The sequence below is a fragment of the Nomia melanderi genome, chromosome 7 (genome assembly GCF_051020985.1).
Source record: "Nomia melanderi isolate GNS246 chromosome 7, iyNomMela1, whole genome shotgun sequence".
Classification (NCBI taxonomy): domain Eukaryota; kingdom Metazoa; phylum Arthropoda; class Insecta; order Hymenoptera; family Halictidae; genus Nomia; species Nomia melanderi.
The window spans coordinates 18,124,917-18,144,134 of record NC_135005.1 but is presented as its reverse complement, the minus strand read 5'-3'; the positions used below and the strand labels follow the sequence as shown (position 1 = coordinate 18,144,134).

Here is a 19,218-nt window from a genome sequence, read left to right as displayed (position 1 = left end):
AATTCATGATCATCCGGCAGTATTCGATCTCGAACGGAATAATGAGTGAATAATTGTACGAGCAATTTATTAAGTAATACTTAAAACGAATGTCCCATTTTCATTAAATAGCAGTAATCAATGATCGTTCAGTAATTCTAAATTATCGGTTCAGTTATTACAGGATTTGATCTTAATAGAGTGATTATCAGGTTTCGACGAATTATACTTGAGCAGGATAAAAGTGAATATCAATCGAGTACGCGACACAATGACGCCATTTTAATTTCCAGCGCGCTTCCGCTGCGAAGGAAAATGGCGCGAGGCATTGTCACCGGCCGAATTAATTCCGCGGTGATTCGCATAAGGTCGAGCGACTATATTTTTTGCCGATGATGACAAACGCGCCGATTAGCAATGCAGAATGTCGCAGTGACGCGTTCCGCCGGCGCGAATCGACAGTGGTCGTACAGTTGCTATCGGTTCGCGAGGCACGCCGGTCGACTCGCGACTGGTGCTCGACTTTCTCCCCTTAATAATGTTTCCCCTCGTATCTGGCGTCAAGCATCTCGTCCAACTTCTATGGCGGCCATTCTCCGTGCCTCGAACAATCTTCTATTGGCGTTCGAATAGGGTTAAACGTCGCCGAGGACGTTGATTTATGTTCCATTTGCGAAACATCTTTCCTGTCAACCGAATAGCCACTCACATTCGTCTTAACCCTAATCGCACCACGAGTTTTTAGAACGAATCATACCGCGATGCGACTCTCAGTCGCTTATGAGAATAAAAGGAACGATTAAAATGTTACTGTTTCTATTTATAAGACCCAGATTACAAGCCCAAGAAATAATGAAAAAATTTAAGTAAAAAGATCACATTGCGGTCCGATTAATCATCGATCGTACAACCCAATCGCACTGTATTTCCAAACCAATCCGACGAAAGTCAATTCTAAATTAGAAGAATGAAGTTACACTGTGTATAACGACTTCCGCGTTCAAAGGGTTGAAGTGGTCTTTCAGTGAAACGTCCGACTGTTCAAACATGCCAACGAAGACACGAACCTTGATCGTTTACCGGCGATTAGCCTGAAGTTGAAGGAGAAACCGGTGACGGTCGAAGATCAACAGCAATTATTCTCGATTAGGCGAACCGGAAATGAATTCGACCGTGAACGGTCGCGGCACGCGATCAGACTAAATCGTTCAATGAATAGGGCCGCGAGTACGCAGCTTAAATCTCTCGGAATTAGACGAGCCGCCGTTCGAGCGAGCATCTAACGCCGAAAGGGGCAACGAGGTAAGAGCGTTGTTCCCGATTCGCTCGAGAGGAGCGATTTCTTGGTTAAGGGGTCAGTGTATCGACGATTAATAAAGGTGTCTCCGGACGGCGCGCGCGTAAAAATAAAGCTCACCCTCCAGAGAGAGAGAGCCGCCGGATAAATAGCGCGTGTGTACCGTTTAAGCGAATTAACCCGGGACACACGCGGTTTGTTGTGGACTCGTTTCGATCCGGTCGCTTTTAACCCTTTGCACTCGGTAGGTGACTATCAGTCACCGCTTCATTCAACGCAGTAAAATTATGAAACGTGATATTTAATGTTGAACTTCGTATGATGCCTCGATACGTGAAATATCGGAATAAATAGCTTTGCCCCTCAAAAATGTTAAATAAGAAAAAAAGAAAATCTTTCTTTAATTGTCCCGCCAAATATTGTACCAGACGGTTGAAGAATTTGTTTGTTCATTTTTTCATAGCGATTACATTTCAGTTTGGTTTCACATGGAAATTCGTGTTTATTCGAAGGGGGCTGTGAAAGTACTTTCCAACTGAAATTCACCCTCTCGTTCAGTTGCTATGAATTTCATTTAATATCTAGAGGTAATACGTGGCATCGGAGTAATTACAGCGAGCTGCTGCGAACAGTTACATTTTAATCGACGTTAATAGCGTATAATCATTATACTGCGGACTTTATGGGTTCGTGGAGGATGGGATCGTTTAAACTTTAATGTAATGCACAGTTTAATACAGTGTAACGAGATTGTTGTTCTATTTAAGCTTTAATAGAACCGTGTTTTTGTAAATTTAGTTCTCAAGTACATCCGCAGTCCAAAATACGCCTTTCAGTCGCCATTTGATTTGTCCCATGAAAATGATAAAATTTAGAATTCAATATCAAATTTTTATATAATGCATCAACACGTGGAACATCGAAATAAAATAGTTCTGTTACTTAATTTATGCAGTTGTTCATAAATTAAGTGTAACATGTTGTAACACATATTGATGTTTCATTAGAAATTAATGAATATTCGTTGAGAAAAATATTCTCGAGTGCAGAGGGTTGAATTTCGCGTAAGCGAATCTATTCAGCGGCACCGATACCTCGAATTCATCATTTCCAAGGTGATCTGCAGAACAAATGTATCTTCGGATGCAGTAAAACATCCGCAAACCCTAAACCATATTCCCAGGCCAAGGAAACTGACCTCCATCCACTTCATCGGCTCCAAACAATCAGCAGCAAAACTCACAGGCGGTGCACGACTTGCTGCCAGCCCCCTCGAAACCGCCAAACCACCGATCCGCAAAACCGCGAAACAAAAAGACAGACACACGGGCTTTCATCGACCGAACCAAGATTAGCCCGTTGCACCCCAACAGCCATCGCCGCCGTCCAAAAGGGCCACGGTCGACTAGTTTTCACGGTTAAGTCCTCAACTGCCGTGTCGGCGACATGCACGTTCGGCTTGAAACTAGAATTCCCTCGATTCTTCCATCCACGACCGACCAGCGACGATTCAACCACTCATTTCTTAATCGCTTCAATTTCCTCTTCATCCCCACAAATCGCGAAGTAAAATCTCGCTCCACGGATCTCTCCCGAGATTTCAAAAATAACCGGTCCGTTTCATGCGATCTCGAATCTTGACGAACAAATTCCATTCGTTCTCAAGCTATTACGAGACTTTCGGAATCCACTGAAAACACCGAAAAGTCTCAAATATCCTCCTTCCTCGCGGATACATCGATTCCCACCCCTTATCGCTCGAATTCCCAAGAACCCATTGGTTTTACGTTCGACCGAACGATCGGGTTAACCCTTCGCGGAGGAAGATTCTTCGAAACATACAAAACCTTCAACGCATGAAGCTAAATTATACTTCAATCGCGTAATTAACAGAAGAAAAATAAAGTACGTGCTGACCTCTTGCTGTTCGACTAATTAGATAATGCAAAGAGTTAACCCGTAGCACTCCAGATGGTTTCGTAATCTGTCAGCAACTGAGAATGTGTGAAAAATCTAATTGCAGGGTAGTTTCTTTAAGATTCATTAAAATATCTAACATTCCCGGTGCAGTATTGGGGCCTATAGAGTCGAAAGGGTTAACCAAGGTTGCTGAACATCTCGGGAAAGAGAAATTCGGTTCGCGTCAGCGTTGAATTCCGTTGGCCATGTTACAAGGAAGGTGGCGTGAGGTGGTGCGGCGGCCGGAAGTGGTCTCCCGTTGTCTTCTTGGACGGACCTCGTTAACGGGCACGATACCGTGCCTCGGACAATAAGTCGGAGCCCGTCTGCGGCGCATTGTCTCCGTTGTGCGGCCGCGTACCCCTTTGTCCTGCTCGCTCGCATCCGGTCGCGGTCGGTTCGTCGGCTCCGTTTTCTCACGCGCCGACGAGCCAACTCGACGGCGACGTGTCTGCTCGCCGTCGCGCGAAAACGCGAGCCCACTGTGTCTGGTTTCCATCGATCTGCCCCTTCCGATTCGACCTTGAGCGACGTCGCTACCCAAGGGCGCCGCTCCGCGGTTCTCAATGGACACGGCCTATCGATGGGTTCACGCTCCGCGGGACTTCGAACACGGGAAGTCAGTTTCAGGCCTCCGCTTCCGCCCCCGACCCTTCCCGCAAACGTTTTTTCCGCTTATTTCCCTGCCTCCTGTGAGAGGCTGTGTCTCTCGAAGAGTGCAGGATTGCGTGGAAACTCGTGTCGCTAGGGGTGTGTTCCTCGGAGGTTCTCGTAGGTCGACGTATTAATACGTCGCTGGTGGATTTTGTGTTTTGGTTGCTCGGGAGATTGCTTACGGTTGTGAGTCTTTTGTGAAGTGGAGATTGAGTTTCGAAAGACGAGTATATACGTCATTGTATTAACTCTTATTGTAGCTTATTTATTGTTAGTATCGTTAGGGAGTTAATTGGGTAATACCGATGTATAAGAATATTTGGCGACGAGGATATCTCTGCGACTGAAGACGAATTATTACGTCACTTCGTATTTTCATTGTCTTTACCAGTAACATTCGGTATGGAGACAGGTGCGTAAATACTTCAGGTTCGTAAAAAGCTAACAAGGGAAGAATAAAAGGCGAAAGAAACGCGAGTAGCAAATACTAATTAGATAGGAATTCTTCCGTTAACGGATTAAATGGTATCAAGTCCTGCTGCATTCCTTCGCGTCCCGTGTTTTTCCGTTGTATTCATTTCATTTTTTTGCCCCCGAAAGTAACGTTACTCACGGCAACGAAGCTTCCGGAGCGGAACGGCGCAGCCTACTTCCGGCGGCGAGGAAGAATTTTCATCGTGGATGAAATGGCTGCTCCGCTCTCTTCCTTCCGTTTTTTTCCGCCTGTCGCGCGAGCTGGATGAAGATTTTCGGGTTTCTCGAGCGAGGATAATAAATTCGCGTCCGACGGAATCACGCGGGGCACTTAACGCGACACGGACGGAATTAGGTAATGATCCGGCCGCGCGATAAGCTCGGGAGGCAGCCGAACTTGAGAAAAATCACGAACAGAGATAAACGTTGTCGTCCGTTGGATATCTCCTATTCCCACCGAGCCACGCATTTATGCAAACGCGCGGCCGGAAACTAATTAAAAGGAGATAGGCAACGAAAATAAACAAAATTTCATTTCCAACCCCTGGAACTCTCGGACCCTCCTCTACCGCGGGATACAGAAAACTTGCAATTTCCTCGGAATTCCTGCGTCTTTGTTCGGAACTATTCGACCGAATTACTTTGAAAGATTACTTTATCATCGTGCAAGATTCTTAAGTGAAATTATTCACAGGAATTGCTTCACTGCTGCTCGACATTCTTAAACTAGATTTCCCTATTATCGCTGGAAATTGGCTTCCTTTGGCCACTGTTGGCGCCGAAAGGCTATTGAAAAATTTCATTTCGCTCTACCGATGGCGCCCGATAAAATCTTACTAACAACTGCAAAGCTCGCTTGGATCTGTCGCAAATAAACTCCAATTCAACAGTCACACCCTCTACTCATAATTGTATAAATATGATTATCGATTGGTTTAATTTAGTTCAATTTAGTGTTTCCATCGTTTCAATACATCTCAGAAATACGCGCTGACGCGAAATTCTGTCGCAGCCACAGAAATTTCGGTCGTATTTTGCTTATGAGCTGATCTTTTAAATAAAATATTAAGTTATATTCGTTTTCTTTTAATTTTATATATGTTGATACAGTTTCTTTTCGGTGCTTCGTAACGTATACAGCTATTCTTGATCATGTGTCCCTTAAAAATATTTTATTACAAAAATTAACGTGTACCGCACGTGGTGCACGTGGCACTGCGTTGAACAATTCGATGGGCTAGTAATAAATACTAATGCTCGGGGTGTGGTGGGTCGTTGCAAAAATTTCATTCGTCGTGGAAAGCCGCTGGCTTTTTTCTGGGTTCCCTCCGGAGAGCACTATCGGCCTTCCGATCAGCCTGCAGGGAAAGGGCCACACCTAGCAGACGTATAGCGCCGACTTAACGACCGGGGACACCCCGCCTGGTCTCCACGTGGAATGTTTTCGCGTTTAGGCCCTGGATACGCGCCGCCGGTGTTTCCCCGGCTCTTTTGTTCCCTTAATCCTCGTGCCCGTGCTGCATGGAACCACCTTTTGTCGAAGGGATCCGTTCTTTCCGTGGAGACTGTATAATTTCGACGCGTCTTCCAGCTAGATAAAATTGTTCGAACAACGATTGCCTTCATTCTAACTAGTAATATAAGCATTATATACACAAGCACTAGCATATAAGTAAAGGATAAGGGAGAGCTATGAATTTTGATCGTTCATTTCGTCGAATCCTTTGGAATGGAAATATTTAACCCTTTACTCTGGAGGTGAAATTATAAAGTTTGATGTTTAATACTAAGATTAGTATAATGCGTCACTATGTGAAATATCGAAGTAAAATACTCTTATCCTTAATTTATCGATTAAATTATTTACATTAGTCGCAACGAGCATCGTCCGGATATTATCAAAGAGTGTTGAATATTTCTAGAAAAAAACTTTCGAGTGCAAAGGGTTAAACAATAGTAAGAGTGCATTGTAACTTCAAGTCCGTATACCTTCATTTTAGGAGAAGGGTGAAGGAATGTTTCCAAGTTGAATAATTTGTAGTAATGCCCTTATTGGAACTTTGAATCCTCAGATTTCCGTGTTACAAGCAAGAAACGACGCGATTTTGAAATCTAATCCTTAGATCATATGAAACTCTGCAACTTCCCCGATAATATTGACGCACTGGAGTTACCTTATTGCACCAGACTCCGGAGCCTTATTTACTCCAGTTACAATGGAACTCTCTCTCTCTCTCTCTCTCTATCTGATAACGTAGATTCAGCAGAAATTTCTACGTAACTCTTCCCTGGATTTCATATTTCCTTTCGAATGGATCGCTAATATTCTTTCCGGCGAAAATTATCCAACGTTCAGCGTAATTGTTCCAGCGTAGATTTATATCGCGGGGATTTCGATAATCGTGACGTTCACTCGGCGGAACGAGTTTAATGGATTGGAAACGCGCGTTTAATTCAATTGTTTTACTTTACCGCGCCGCGGTACGGTGCGCGCCATTTGAATAATTCATTTGTGGACGAATTTTAACCTGCCCCATACGCTTCGGCGTTTATATTCGAGGATTGTTTGTGCATTCTTTCATAACGCCAGACAATAAACACCGCGATAACAATTCGTTCCGGATCGCCGTGAATCGTCGACAGATATTGTAGTTTATTATCGAGCCCTTTGTCGCCCCGTTAAAATGTTTATAACCGTCGCGACAACGCGACACACGCCGGTTCACCGCGAAATTCCGAGTTTTTTCAATCAACCCCTTCGTGGTAAACACGCGAGACGTGTGTATAATCCTGTCTGAACGATAAGACCAACAACGATCGGGCACACGCTGCTGCCCTTATCAACCCCTCCGAGAGGGTCAGAGCCTAACACAAACTTAGGGATAGTAGGGGGTTCCTTTTCCGGCAGCAAACAGCGAAGGGTTGCTTTGCAGTCTCGGGGCTAACGTTAAACAGCTTCTGTTTCATTTGGGAAAGGAGGATATATTCGGTAAATAAGGATATTTATTAGTGAGCCCAAATGAGCCGGTTACACTTGGATATTTCCCAGTTGAAATTCTTTCTGCGGTTACCTATATTTATGTATTATCTCGTTGCAAGTTTTGTAAGTTTGCACTCTGTAGGCTCGAATATTGCATCGGTTATAATATTAAATATTTTAATGAATCCTAAAAAAACTACCCTAAAATTATTCGATTCTCGACACATCCAAATTTTGTACTAAGAAGGAAAATAAAAGACCGAAGAAATGTTATATATGCTTATCTAAAATTCGATGTTACAGTAGATATAATATTTACCTCGAGTCACCCTCGATTTACCATTGCGATAGAGACAACTATTACCGAGGATTATCTAGAATTTCCCATCGTAATAGATATAAATAATTTCAAAGAGCCATCGCAACCCTTAACAACCCCTAACAGATGTCTATTCAACTTCGATTGCTATGAATCAGTACGCAGACGCCTCCATTTGCATAAGGGTATAGAATTCCAGGCTCCATTAGCAATTTCCCGTGACTGTTCTGTATTTTTAGTTCCCTTCTTCGCCGGATAAAAAAATAAAAATAGAAGAAATTCCTAGCCGCCGTCGAACGAGTCACTGATCAGCGTACCTGGATAACAAATGGAGCGCCGTAACGCGGTTGTTGTACCCTACGACGTGTCTGTGCGCCACCCCCTTCTCCCCCGGTGTTATCGAGAGCCGCCCCTCTCTACGGGGGCGAACAGTACGCAACCATATCCTCCTGTCGTTCACCTTTCGCGTCCGTTATCCTCTTACGCGATAAGAATATCCACCCCTAGCTTCCAATTAATCGGCTTAGGATAATGTTTACTTGTGCCATGTAGTACAAGCCTCCGCCGAATTGATCGGATTTTATTGATCGAAGAATCAAACGTGGATTGACCGTGGGACCCCTTCGACGTTCGTGATAGCGCTATAAACGCGAAGCGGTTGCTTTCGCAGTGATAAACGTCGAACTGTACAGTTCGAACGCGAGACGTTCAAGGTTTAAGGGCGGTCGTGACGTTTATCTTTATTTCTACGTTGCGCATCTTATCGATCTTCGCACCTGTGTTAACGCGATCCTCGATTCATCATTTGTTCGCCCCTTAGTCTTTCAAATACGAAAATTTCATCTCGCCAAAACGCCGACGTTCGTCCGCAAAGGGTTAAAGAGGAACATGTAAACATCGCGTTGAATTCGCGATTACTTTCTCTAGAAATCTCGTGTCAATACAACAGCGATAACATTTCGATAACATAGGGAAATTCTTAGCAATAATGCAACTTCTGTAAACCTTGGCGCAAAATGAATCATACGGCAAAGGGTACGGAACCATTTCAAACCATTTCAAACGGCAACCCTAGACGTTGAATACTTAAATCAAGAATAAGGAAACCGTACACTGATTTCTTATTGTTCGAATAATTAAATCATTCCTTCGCAACTCGGTATTCCAAACATGGAAGTTTGATCTCAGCAAAACGCCGACGTCGGCAAGGGGTTAATCGTTGTTCTTCCAGTGGATTCCATAGACGCGACTATAACAGGGGGTACTAAAAACAACCATGGAAACGGAACGGCCGAACCATTTTGCGCGAACTCTTTCCCGTGGTATTCTTTTTCCTTCGCGGCGGCGGCGGCCGCCGCGCAATTCCCCCTTCGATAAATATTTTACGGTCGCGTGTTCGCGTCATTTCCCATCGCGAAGATCGCGTCGGGATGTCGCGGGAAATGGGCGCGCCGTTTGCACGCGACCATCGATTTTTTTTCCCTCGTTCCAACGGCGGCGGTGTGTCCTCTCTTCCCCGGCGGAAGTCTTCGATGAACTTCCCCGCTCGTTTCGCGGCTCAATCCTCGTCCAGACAGACTGCATCGAGCCGCGCGGCGGACGACGAAAAAAAGGGGGATCGGGAGGAATCGGGAGCGCCGGTGGAAAAGTTGCCGCCGCCGCTTTTATTCTGAGTTTCCGATCGTTTAACCCCCCCGTTAGCGACCGAACTGCTCGCTTTTATTTAAATGTTGCCGTCGCAACGTTCGCTTCGTTCGTTTCCCTTTTCGCTTCTAATATTTCGCCGTTTTTATTCTCGATATTCGCGTGTATTTTTTTATTTTCAACGTTTCCGCGCGCTGAATTTTTTATCTTCGACGTTCCGCTGCTACAATATTTTCACGTGATCTCCTCGTTTCCAGGGTTTCAGTGTTACAGTATTTCTCACGCGCTCTCTGTGTTCGAAGCTCCTGCATTACAATGTTGTTTCGTTTTTTTATCTTGTATCGGTATGTAAGGCAATGTGTAACGGTTAGAGAAACGTTAACGTAAAGATCGAAATCGTCGATAACGTTCTATTCGCGAGGAGATCATTGCGATTGGCGATGCTTCGCTCGAACGCCGATTTCCCCGCATGATTCTCCGAAGTTCCACACACAGGTAATTGTACAAACACGGAATTCGGTTTCCGTTAACAGCGCCGCGCGGTTAATTGTCGCAGCGACGTTCCGTGAATCGAATTAAACCGAAATTCTGATCGAATTAAAGGGAAACTTTATCTGCGACTGGATCGCGTTGCGCGGAGCTATTAGCGCTAAATTAATTCGCGAACTTCCGTAACTGAAAGTATGATTAAGGTTCCTGTGTGTAGTTCGGTAGCTGAAACGCGTCGAAATAATGCGCGGAAGTTGATCTTTCTTACCCGCGTATTTCCTCCAATTTGCATCGAAGTTTTTAATAACGTGAGACGGTATTATACCCGAACAATGTATCAATTATTCCGTATTATGAAAATAGAGGGAAGTAGTAGGCAGAATGGACGGAATAAAAAAATAATAGACGGAATCACGTAGGGAAGCTTTCGTAGATCCAAAAATGGAAAAGTCTGCGCCCGAAGAAACGTCCCGAGGCACGGCGACGTAAATTTTCCGCTCGCTATCGCTCGGCTCGCCCTAAAACTGTTTATCGTGGCCCTCCGCTAAGGAAGCGCACCGTTTATTTTTAACCGGATACATTCACGATGCGTTCCACGTCCTCGTCCGCTTTTGTCGAGGAACACTTGTCGATACAGACGCGACACGAGTGCCACGGCATTTCCACTCTCGTTCCCACTAGAATCTCAGGAAACACGTTCGTCGCGAATACGTGTGCATAAAGTGACGCGAGCCTTTGCAACTCCTCGCGTTTCTATTATTAATATTAACGAAGTACCGAGACCAACGGGGCTAAGTCGCTGAAAACGCAAGTACAGTGGAGAAGCAATGAATTGTACGCGAAAGAAAGCCATTGGAATTAATGAGAGTGGATGAAACACGCATTTCGAAATTATTCAAATTTCTATTATCTTCGATTCTTTGTTTTCAATGTTTGCCACAGTATTCTTAGATATTTCAATCTTTTGACTTCAATAATTCCGTGTTACAATATCCATATTCCGGCGCCATTAACACTAGAACTACGGATTTAAAACGATTGATATGTAAAACAAACATTCATTGTAGTATTCAAGTGAGGCTGTTTATTTTCAAGATCATTTCAAATATTCAATGCTTTTAAGATATCAATAATTCCGAAACAAAACAGTCGAAACCAGTCATTCTGACTGGTACGTAGCTCTAGTGTTGAGACGACACCGAAGAACAGAATCCAAAGAGAATAAAGCAACGCTCAGTGCATCGGGCAGCCCAAAAGTCATTTTGACTGGCACGTAGTTCTAGTGTTAAGACGACACCAAAGAACAGAGTCCAAAGGGAATAAAGCAACACTGCATCGGGCAGTCGAAAAATTTCGCTCGAATTCCGTTTGTCCCAATGAATCCGCCAACAAGGAAAGCAGGTGTATCAAAGAAATATCGTATCGCGTGCGATCTGAATTGCTGAAGGCTTCGGGGGCAGGCGACTCGCCCCGGAGAACGTTGAATAATTAAATATATGATTGCATAAGAGACGCACGAAACAAAAGGGAAGATTTATGGATCGTCGCGGAAAGTAGGCAGGAAAAAGATAATACCGACCTCCGCCGGAATGACGAACCACGATGTTACGCAAAGGACAAAGACGGAAATAGAGAGAGGGAGAGAGGAGGAGAGAGAGAGAGAGGGAGAGAGAGTACCGTGGAAACGGGTCGCTGGAAGACCCTGAAGAGCAAACGGCAGGTGCTTCGTCGGGCACGATTATTTGCCCGGCAATCTTCAGAGATCTTCGACCTCCGGCAGCCATCCAATCGGATCGTACACGATTTTCGGGGAAACAGAGCGGAAGCCATCTTGTCGGTCCTCCGAGGATTTCAATAGCCTCGCTCGAAGGGACACGGTTATCGATACACCGCGAATATCTTTCTCACGGGTTTATGGTAGCCGCGTATGCACAGAACACGATCACGTGCAATAATATAGTAAAATAATAATTACACGATGCGCAATAATGAACTCGATAGGAACTAAAGAAGGTTCGTTGCTCCTTCGATGTTCGCAAGGTGTTCCACAAAAATTGCGATTTGCATAAAGATGCACGCTCTGATTGCGAAGAAAGTATTCCTCACTCGTAGCGATCAGAAATTTTGTTAATAATCCCTTTCGAATTTTATGGTCAATAAGTTGCGTCGGGAATTAAGAATAAAGATCTGCAAATTTTATAGATATCAATATAAATTTCATAGATTGTGCAGAAAGAATTGTTACAAAGAGAGGGTAGCTGAAAATGGCGTCAGCTTGGGAATTTCGTGCCGATCTCGATCGTACCGATGACAACGAAAGCGACAAACGTTGATTCGCTTTTCAAACGTCACTTTCTCCATTCGCGATCTTAAATAAGAAGTTTTAAGCGTCTAGTAACGCTTGATGTTCCAGCAACAGAGTAATTCCGTGGTTTATGCTCGCATCCAGCGAGCGCGAAGTCGCGTCGCGTCGGTTCGACGAAAGTGTAACAGAAATGGCGGCCGGCCGAGACAATCGCGGGTGGAAAGTCATGGAAACGGATGACTCGGAACGAGAGAGCGCCGCGGGATAGGGGAATGGCCGATTGCAATTAGTTTTACAATTCCTGGAAATCGGGTTAGCGATCCCGCCGACGCGATCGATGAATATTCCGCGCGATCGCGAGCATCCGACGAGCGGCGTCTCCTCCGCGGGAAAGAAAGTCGAACGTTAATTAGGCCGGATATCCTTTCGTCGGTAATTAAGCAGGATTTTATCCTGCTCCCGGACAAACGAGGAGTTTGTTCCGCCAATAACCCGTTTTTTCCCCTCCCCGGAAAAGCGAGCTTCGAAAAGTTTCTGGCTTCGCCGGGGACGAAAAGGGAGTTTCGTTTCCGAACTTTCGGAGGGACTCGTCGTTTGAATGGAATTGAAATGCGCGGTTGGATACAGGGAACTGGATTGACTGTTTTTGTCTTTTATTTTCCAGTTTGAGTGGGTGTACACGTGTACTTTTTACGTGTGTCGCGTCGTGTCTCTGGAAACTCTACGTATTAGAGACACGATTATAGTAAAAGATGGACGGGATAATATTCCTTTACCCGACTAAATTATATTTGAGAACCCTTTGATAAAGGATTATAGTAAGAAATGGACGAGATAATATTTCTATTACCCAACGATTAAATTTTAATTGAGAACCCTTTGATAAAGGATTAAAGTTTGCGAAAATCAGAAAATATAGACATTGACTTCTAAGCAACATGTATAAATTTATGAAACTCTTGGATTGAATTCCAATCATTTCATAATGAAACTTTACACTTCATTCGGCAGTAATTACACTCGAAACTTCGAGGATATTTTTCATTTCCCATAAGAGTGTACATTCTTCGGGTAACTCCGGCGAGACGGAGCGACATTAGTCTTCCTGTAAAAAGCAGAACAGCGGCTCACGGAAACACGAAATTGTCGATTGTCGGAGGGTCGGGGACGGCCAAGCGAGGCTTAAAAATAATAAGGCGTTTTCCGAGGCTCGCCGAAACCTCGCACGGTCCACTGGCCGATTTTCCTGTGCGCGCGCGCCGTAAACTGCCACGGCAAAGCCCTGCGCCCGGGAACTTTTCCTCGGCGTCGTGTCGCAATTAAAGAGGCCGCGTTTTTCCGGGACCGTCTGATCCCGGATTAAGGTCGAAGGCGGTCGGTTCCGGGTCAAAACATAACCGTGAGACACGGCCGACGGAGTTTGAACGCTGTCTACCGCGTCGCGGCGAGTAATTTACGGGAAACGTTCCCTTTTATGAACGGAGCAGAACCACGAGATCTCTCGCGTTTATTTCGAGCAGCGAAAATTATTCCCGGACGAACTGAGAACTGCAATTTCATTTCTGTGTCACAGAAACGATAAATCACGGGAATACTCCAAGCTAATCTGTAAAACAGAGCTTTACCGAAGGTTGTTAACCCTTTGCGGACGAATGTCGACACTTTGCTAAGATCGAGTCGCAAACAAATGATTCGACTACTCGAACAGTAAGAAACCAGTACTCAATTTCCTTGTTCTATATTGTCTATATTCAAAATCTACAGGTTTTCTATACTTTAGAGAATCTTCGTCCGCGAAGGGTTAACGAAGCTTCCGTTAGATCGTCAATTTTCGTAGAAGCTTCTTTCCATTCGTTTATATCGTAAGTTTCTAAAATATAGACGGTAAATTCTCCATTCGCAAACTGCGATAAATAATAAATTTCCATCCGCAAATAATTATAGGAAACGACAACTTCCAAACGACAACGCAGTATTCGACTTCGCGTTCCACGAAACCGTTCACGATTCCCGGAAAAATTCACGGTTGAATATTCCCACCTGAAGGACAAATCGTCGGGGCTCGCAGTCTCAGCCCTCGCCCCTCGCCTAACAACACCGGAGCCTCCTCCAGTCGGTCGCATTATCGCGTGTATCAAACCTTGACAGCAGGAAGCGTTCGAGCGTTCGATAAACGCTGCGCGCGTGGGAGGGTGGTGTCACACTCGCGACGCTTCCCTCTCGTTCACCCCTGGAAAGCACTCGGTTTATCTAGATCGGGAACGGGAGGACTCGCGCGAGCGCGTGCGCGCCAGGTGAAGGACTTCCTCCGAAGTTGGCTAGGAATTAGGGAGAGCCTAGCCTCGGCGACTAGGAAACCTCGGGGTGAAAGAAACACAGAAGGCCGGGGACGAAATCGGAGATCGTTCGTCGATCTTCGACTGGCGTCCAATTCGTGGGGTAGCCTCGCTTTGATTTACGACGCGGGATTACTCGGAGTATTAGCAACATCTATTTCAATCCCAGATATTCTAGGCTGTTCGAATAACAGAGAACCATCGGACAATATCCCCGGAGAACGCAGCGTTCCCAGTTTTTAAGAACGGCCGTTTCGCAACGGGATCCCAGGTGTACTCGAAAAGAAGCTAAATTGCCAATAGATTGAAAGAGGAAACGTTGCCAGCGGAATCCGAGTTCCGTAGCTCTTCTAAACTCTATTACAAAGTTGCCGGTACAGTCTTCCCTTAGTGCCATACATCCTACAGCACGCTTCCATCCCCTAAAAGAAAGCGAAGCTCATCAAAAGTTCATTTACCGGTGGATCTCCGATCTATCGACGCATCCCGAATCCAGCGGAATTCACTCGATACCTGTCTCCGTTACACTCTCCCCTTTGCTCGGAGGAATCCCCTAAGACAGGGGTCGGGCCAGCGCCTAAACCTGCCCCTGTAGGCCTAAATAATCAAACTGCGCCGTAATTCCAATCTAATACCCTTCGTGACTGATCCCCGCAGCTATTTGTAGAACCTAAAGAAACTGACGAGGAAACGCTGCCGATCGAAGCCCACCCCCGCCCTTAAGATGACCCAGCGACGCGACAAACCGACGAAGCCGTTCGGTTCGCGATCCTCTGACACACCTCTCTGCTCTGTTTCCAGCAACTGAAAGATGAGCTGGGCGAGGTGGTGGCCGAGATGGAGGCGATGGAGGGCGGCGGCCTCGCGGCCGACGAGACCAAGCCGTCGAACAAGGCGAAGCAGACGTCGATCGGCCGCAAGAAGTTCAACATGGACCCGAAGAAGGGCATCGAGTACCTGATCGAGCACAACCTCCTGGCGCCGACGCCCGAGGACGTCGCGCAGTTCCTGTACAAGGGCGAGGGGCTGAACAAGACGGCGATCGGCGACTACCTGGGCGAGAGGCACGACTTCAACGAGAGGGTGCTCAGGGCGTTCGTCGAGCTACACGATTTCACGGACCTGATCCTGGTCCAGGCGCTCAGGCAGTTCCTGTGGTCCTTCCGGCTGCCCGGCGAGGCGCAGAAGATCGACAGGATGATGGAGTGCTTCGCGCAGAGGTACTGCCAGCTGAACCCGAACATCTTCACGAACACGGACACCTGTTACGTGCTCAGCTTCGCCATCATCATGCTGAACACCTCGCTGCACAACCCCAGCGTCAAGGACAAGCCCAGCGTCGAGCAGTTCATATCCATGAACAGGGGCATCAACAATGGCGGCGATCTTCCGCGGGAGCTACTCGTGGTGAGTGACTCTTATTTGATACCTTGAGTTTCGGGTTCTTTAGGGTTGTTTAGGGTTGTTTAGGGTTGTTTGCTTCTGGGAGTGAAACGCCGAGGATTTTCTGGGGTTTTAGATTGTAGCTGGATTTCCTGGAGTATTTACTTTCAGAAATATTTGTTTCGAGGTTGCGTTGGGTTCTTCTTTATCTTTCTCATAAATTGATATTTATGCTCGGAAAATTGTCCAGTTAATCGGACGAATTACCATTGAATCGTCGATTATCGAGCATCATCGCTATAGTTCAAAGGCTACCACGCCTAACGCTGCGCCGTGATCAAGGTTCATCATAGCGAGAGCTATTTCCTCGTTAAATCAACGAACAGAGCGATCAATTGCACGAACATATCATTTCCATGTTGCAGTGGGCGGCCGCAGCTACCGCGTTCAAACAGTATCGTAACGACGTAGCGCCGGTTCCGCGTTCGCGCTTCCAGAACAACGAGAAATTGCGACTTCGCCGTGTCGTGACGTTCAATTACGCTGGGAACCGACGAGTATCGTTGATTTACTGTTACCGGACCCGCTCGGATGCAGTCGTTTCCGGTGAATCGTGGCTAATCGTCATGGTTTACTCGTCACGAAACTGTTGCACCTGCCGGGGCCATTTTAATCGCTGGCGATTCATTCGCGAACGGTGCACTCGTGAAAGGAATTCGCGTCTCGGTAAAAAAGAAACCGAACGCCCGACACGGAATTCCATGTGATAGAGAATTTTTCTTATTCTTTCTGTATATTTACTATTTTAGGTCTTAGGAGTTTTATTTTTTCTCTTTTTGTATATTTTATAAATATAAGTATTTTATTTTTGAATTAGGCTAGCTTGCGATCTTCGATGATTTCTAAACATAACACTCAGATATCATGAAAGATCGCAAGCTAGCCTAATTGAAAAATAAATATTTTCGCGTCATTTGGAGTTCCATCGTAACGAAAACGAAGCGACCAGGAAGTTTCCCAAGGAATTCCATCGCGCAACCGCGGGTCTTCGAGTGTGTCGAGTGGTCCCTAATAAACGGAACAAATAACACAATGGCCGAGTGGCAACAACGGACGCGCGTCATCGAGCTTGCGCCGCGAAAGGTCGCCCGACTGCCTCGCGCGCTCGCATCCGCGCGGCCCGTGGCCAGGATATAAAGCAATTGTCGCGCTTTAGAAGTCGCTCGCGGCCATTAGGCGAACTCTAACGGGAAGTCCGTCGCATTGATACCTTAATGACGGATTTATGCAAAGCGACGCACGTTGCGTCGACGACGCGGCGCTTCGCGAAGATACTCTGCCGTTCGGTCGTCGCACAGGATCACCGGATGAAAATGTTTAGTAACGTAACCGAGTCGACGATAGTCTAATGCGACGGTTGTAACGGTAAACAACTGTGAACAAACGGTCAAGATTTTCGTGGCGCTTAATTCGTCGACGGACCGGAAGTATTTCGAGTTTACTCACCGCGAGAAACGCCAACGAGCGGAAAGAAATTCAGAAAAGTGACCTGGCACGATGCTTAACCCTTTGCACTCGACAGTTTTTCACTAGAAATGTTCAACGCTCTTTGATAAAATGTAGACGACGCTTTCGCGACTAATGTAAATAATTTAATCGAATAGTGTTCATCAAACTTTATGATTTTACTATATCAAACCAAGTGGTGAGAGTCACCTCGCGAGTGCAAAGGGTTAACATGCTCATTGTAAATTTTACAATAACAGTGATGTAAATGATAAAATGGACGCTGCATTGAACTCAATAAGGAAAGAGCATAATGGCTCTCTTTTAGAGTAGTTTCCAGTGCTCTATTTTTCAAACGGACTTCGCATGAATATTTCGGAATTTATATAGGCAATAAAGTGCTCTGTCGAGGCTAAGACTAATTGATTTCATTACATTATTAACAGTTGCTCGATTAGATTTCATATCGGCTCTAAAACTTCCATTTCATTGCGTTGCCCCCGAGGGGAAACAAATTACAGCGGAAATTACGTTATAAATTATGGAGTGCTAAGTTGAATACCGTTTGGGTTATTAATTCCATCGACGCTCACGATTTGTATCCCGGAAAGTGGGAATTTCCCCGACCGTTAATCGTTTTCTGTGTGTTATAAAATCTGTTTCAGTATTTACGCGGGGCCTTCGTTTCCTCCGGTATTCCCCTGCACTCATTATCCTCCTTTTACCTCGGCCGCTCCGAATACTTAATCTCGCTGAACCGTAAATACGTAAATTAACGAATCTATTACTAGACACTGGTATTATCGTTGCGAACGAACATCGCGGAGGATCACTGGTAAATCATTCGATCGGCGACGACTATATTAACCCTTTTCACTCGGGAGGTGACTCTCAGTCATCACTTGATTTCATACGGTAAAACTATAAAATATGATATTTAATGTTGAACTTTGTGTAACGCCTCGATACGTGAAATATTGGAATAAAATCAAAATTAAAATCTCATACTTCACTCGCGTTGACGCAATATTACATCTAATCCATACCGAACAACAATCTACGCTTCATTCGACTAGAATCTCACATTCAACGTACATCTAACGAAAACCAATCGAAACCAGGTCTAACATCGACATTCGAGAGAACTCACTTCCAAATCCATGCAAAAACTTACTCCACCCAACTGCTCCCAGCGACACGGCGGCGACAGCATCAAAAAAGAACCATTTAAATACCGCACGCCCAATTCTAAAGCCAGATATCCCCTTTGTTCCGCAGAGTCTCTACGAAAGCATAAAAACGGAGCCGTTCAAGATACCGGAGGACGACGGGAACGACTTGATGCACACCTTCTTCAACCCGGACAAGGAAGGCTGGCTCTGGAAGCAAGGTAAAGCTGCTCGTCCCGCGGAAAATTCGATCGACGTGTTTCCACCTGGTGGTCCCGTGCACCTTTTGACCCGGTGTGATCTGAGAGGCACGAAAGGAAGAGAAAGAGAGAGAGAGAGAGATTTTGTGTGGCCGCGGAAAGAATGCCGGCGAGGCGCGGCTTGACCGTAGAATGTCGCGGGCCGCATTCTCGCGTGAGAAATTCCCGTGATCCGGATGAATGGAGACATTAACCCTTTGCACTCGAAAAGTTTGTCACTAGAAATATTCGATTCATTTCTCTGAGATGTAGATCACATTTTTTCAAACTAACTTAACCCTCTGCAGGCTCGTGTAACTTTGAAGTCATATCAGTATATTGACATCTTGTTGATTTACTTCATTTTGCACCGAAAATGATGAATAAAATAAAGTAATCAGTTGACTTGAACCTTCATACGCTCAGGCGAGAAAGTTTAATGTCGTTGCGACTTGAAGGTTACAGAATATATTCGTTTGAAACTA

General features: G+C 45.5%; 1 protein-coding gene across 8 annotated transcripts in view; it reads left to right on the top strand.

Moving 5' to 3' along the window:
* step (cytohesin steppke) overlaps positions 1-19,218 on the top strand; it is a 78,842-nt gene that overhangs the window by 49,331 nt on the left and 10,293 nt on the right. For all 8 annotated transcript variants that reach the window (XM_076369320.1, XM_076369317.1, XM_076369323.1 and 5 more), the window contains 2 exons: positions 15,238-15,843; positions 18,604-18,715. In XM_076369320.1, the coding sequence (XP_076225435.1) occupies positions 15,238-15,843; positions 18,604-18,715 (718 nt within the window). The remainder of the gene's footprint in view (positions 1-15,237; positions 15,844-18,603; positions 18,716-19,218) is intronic.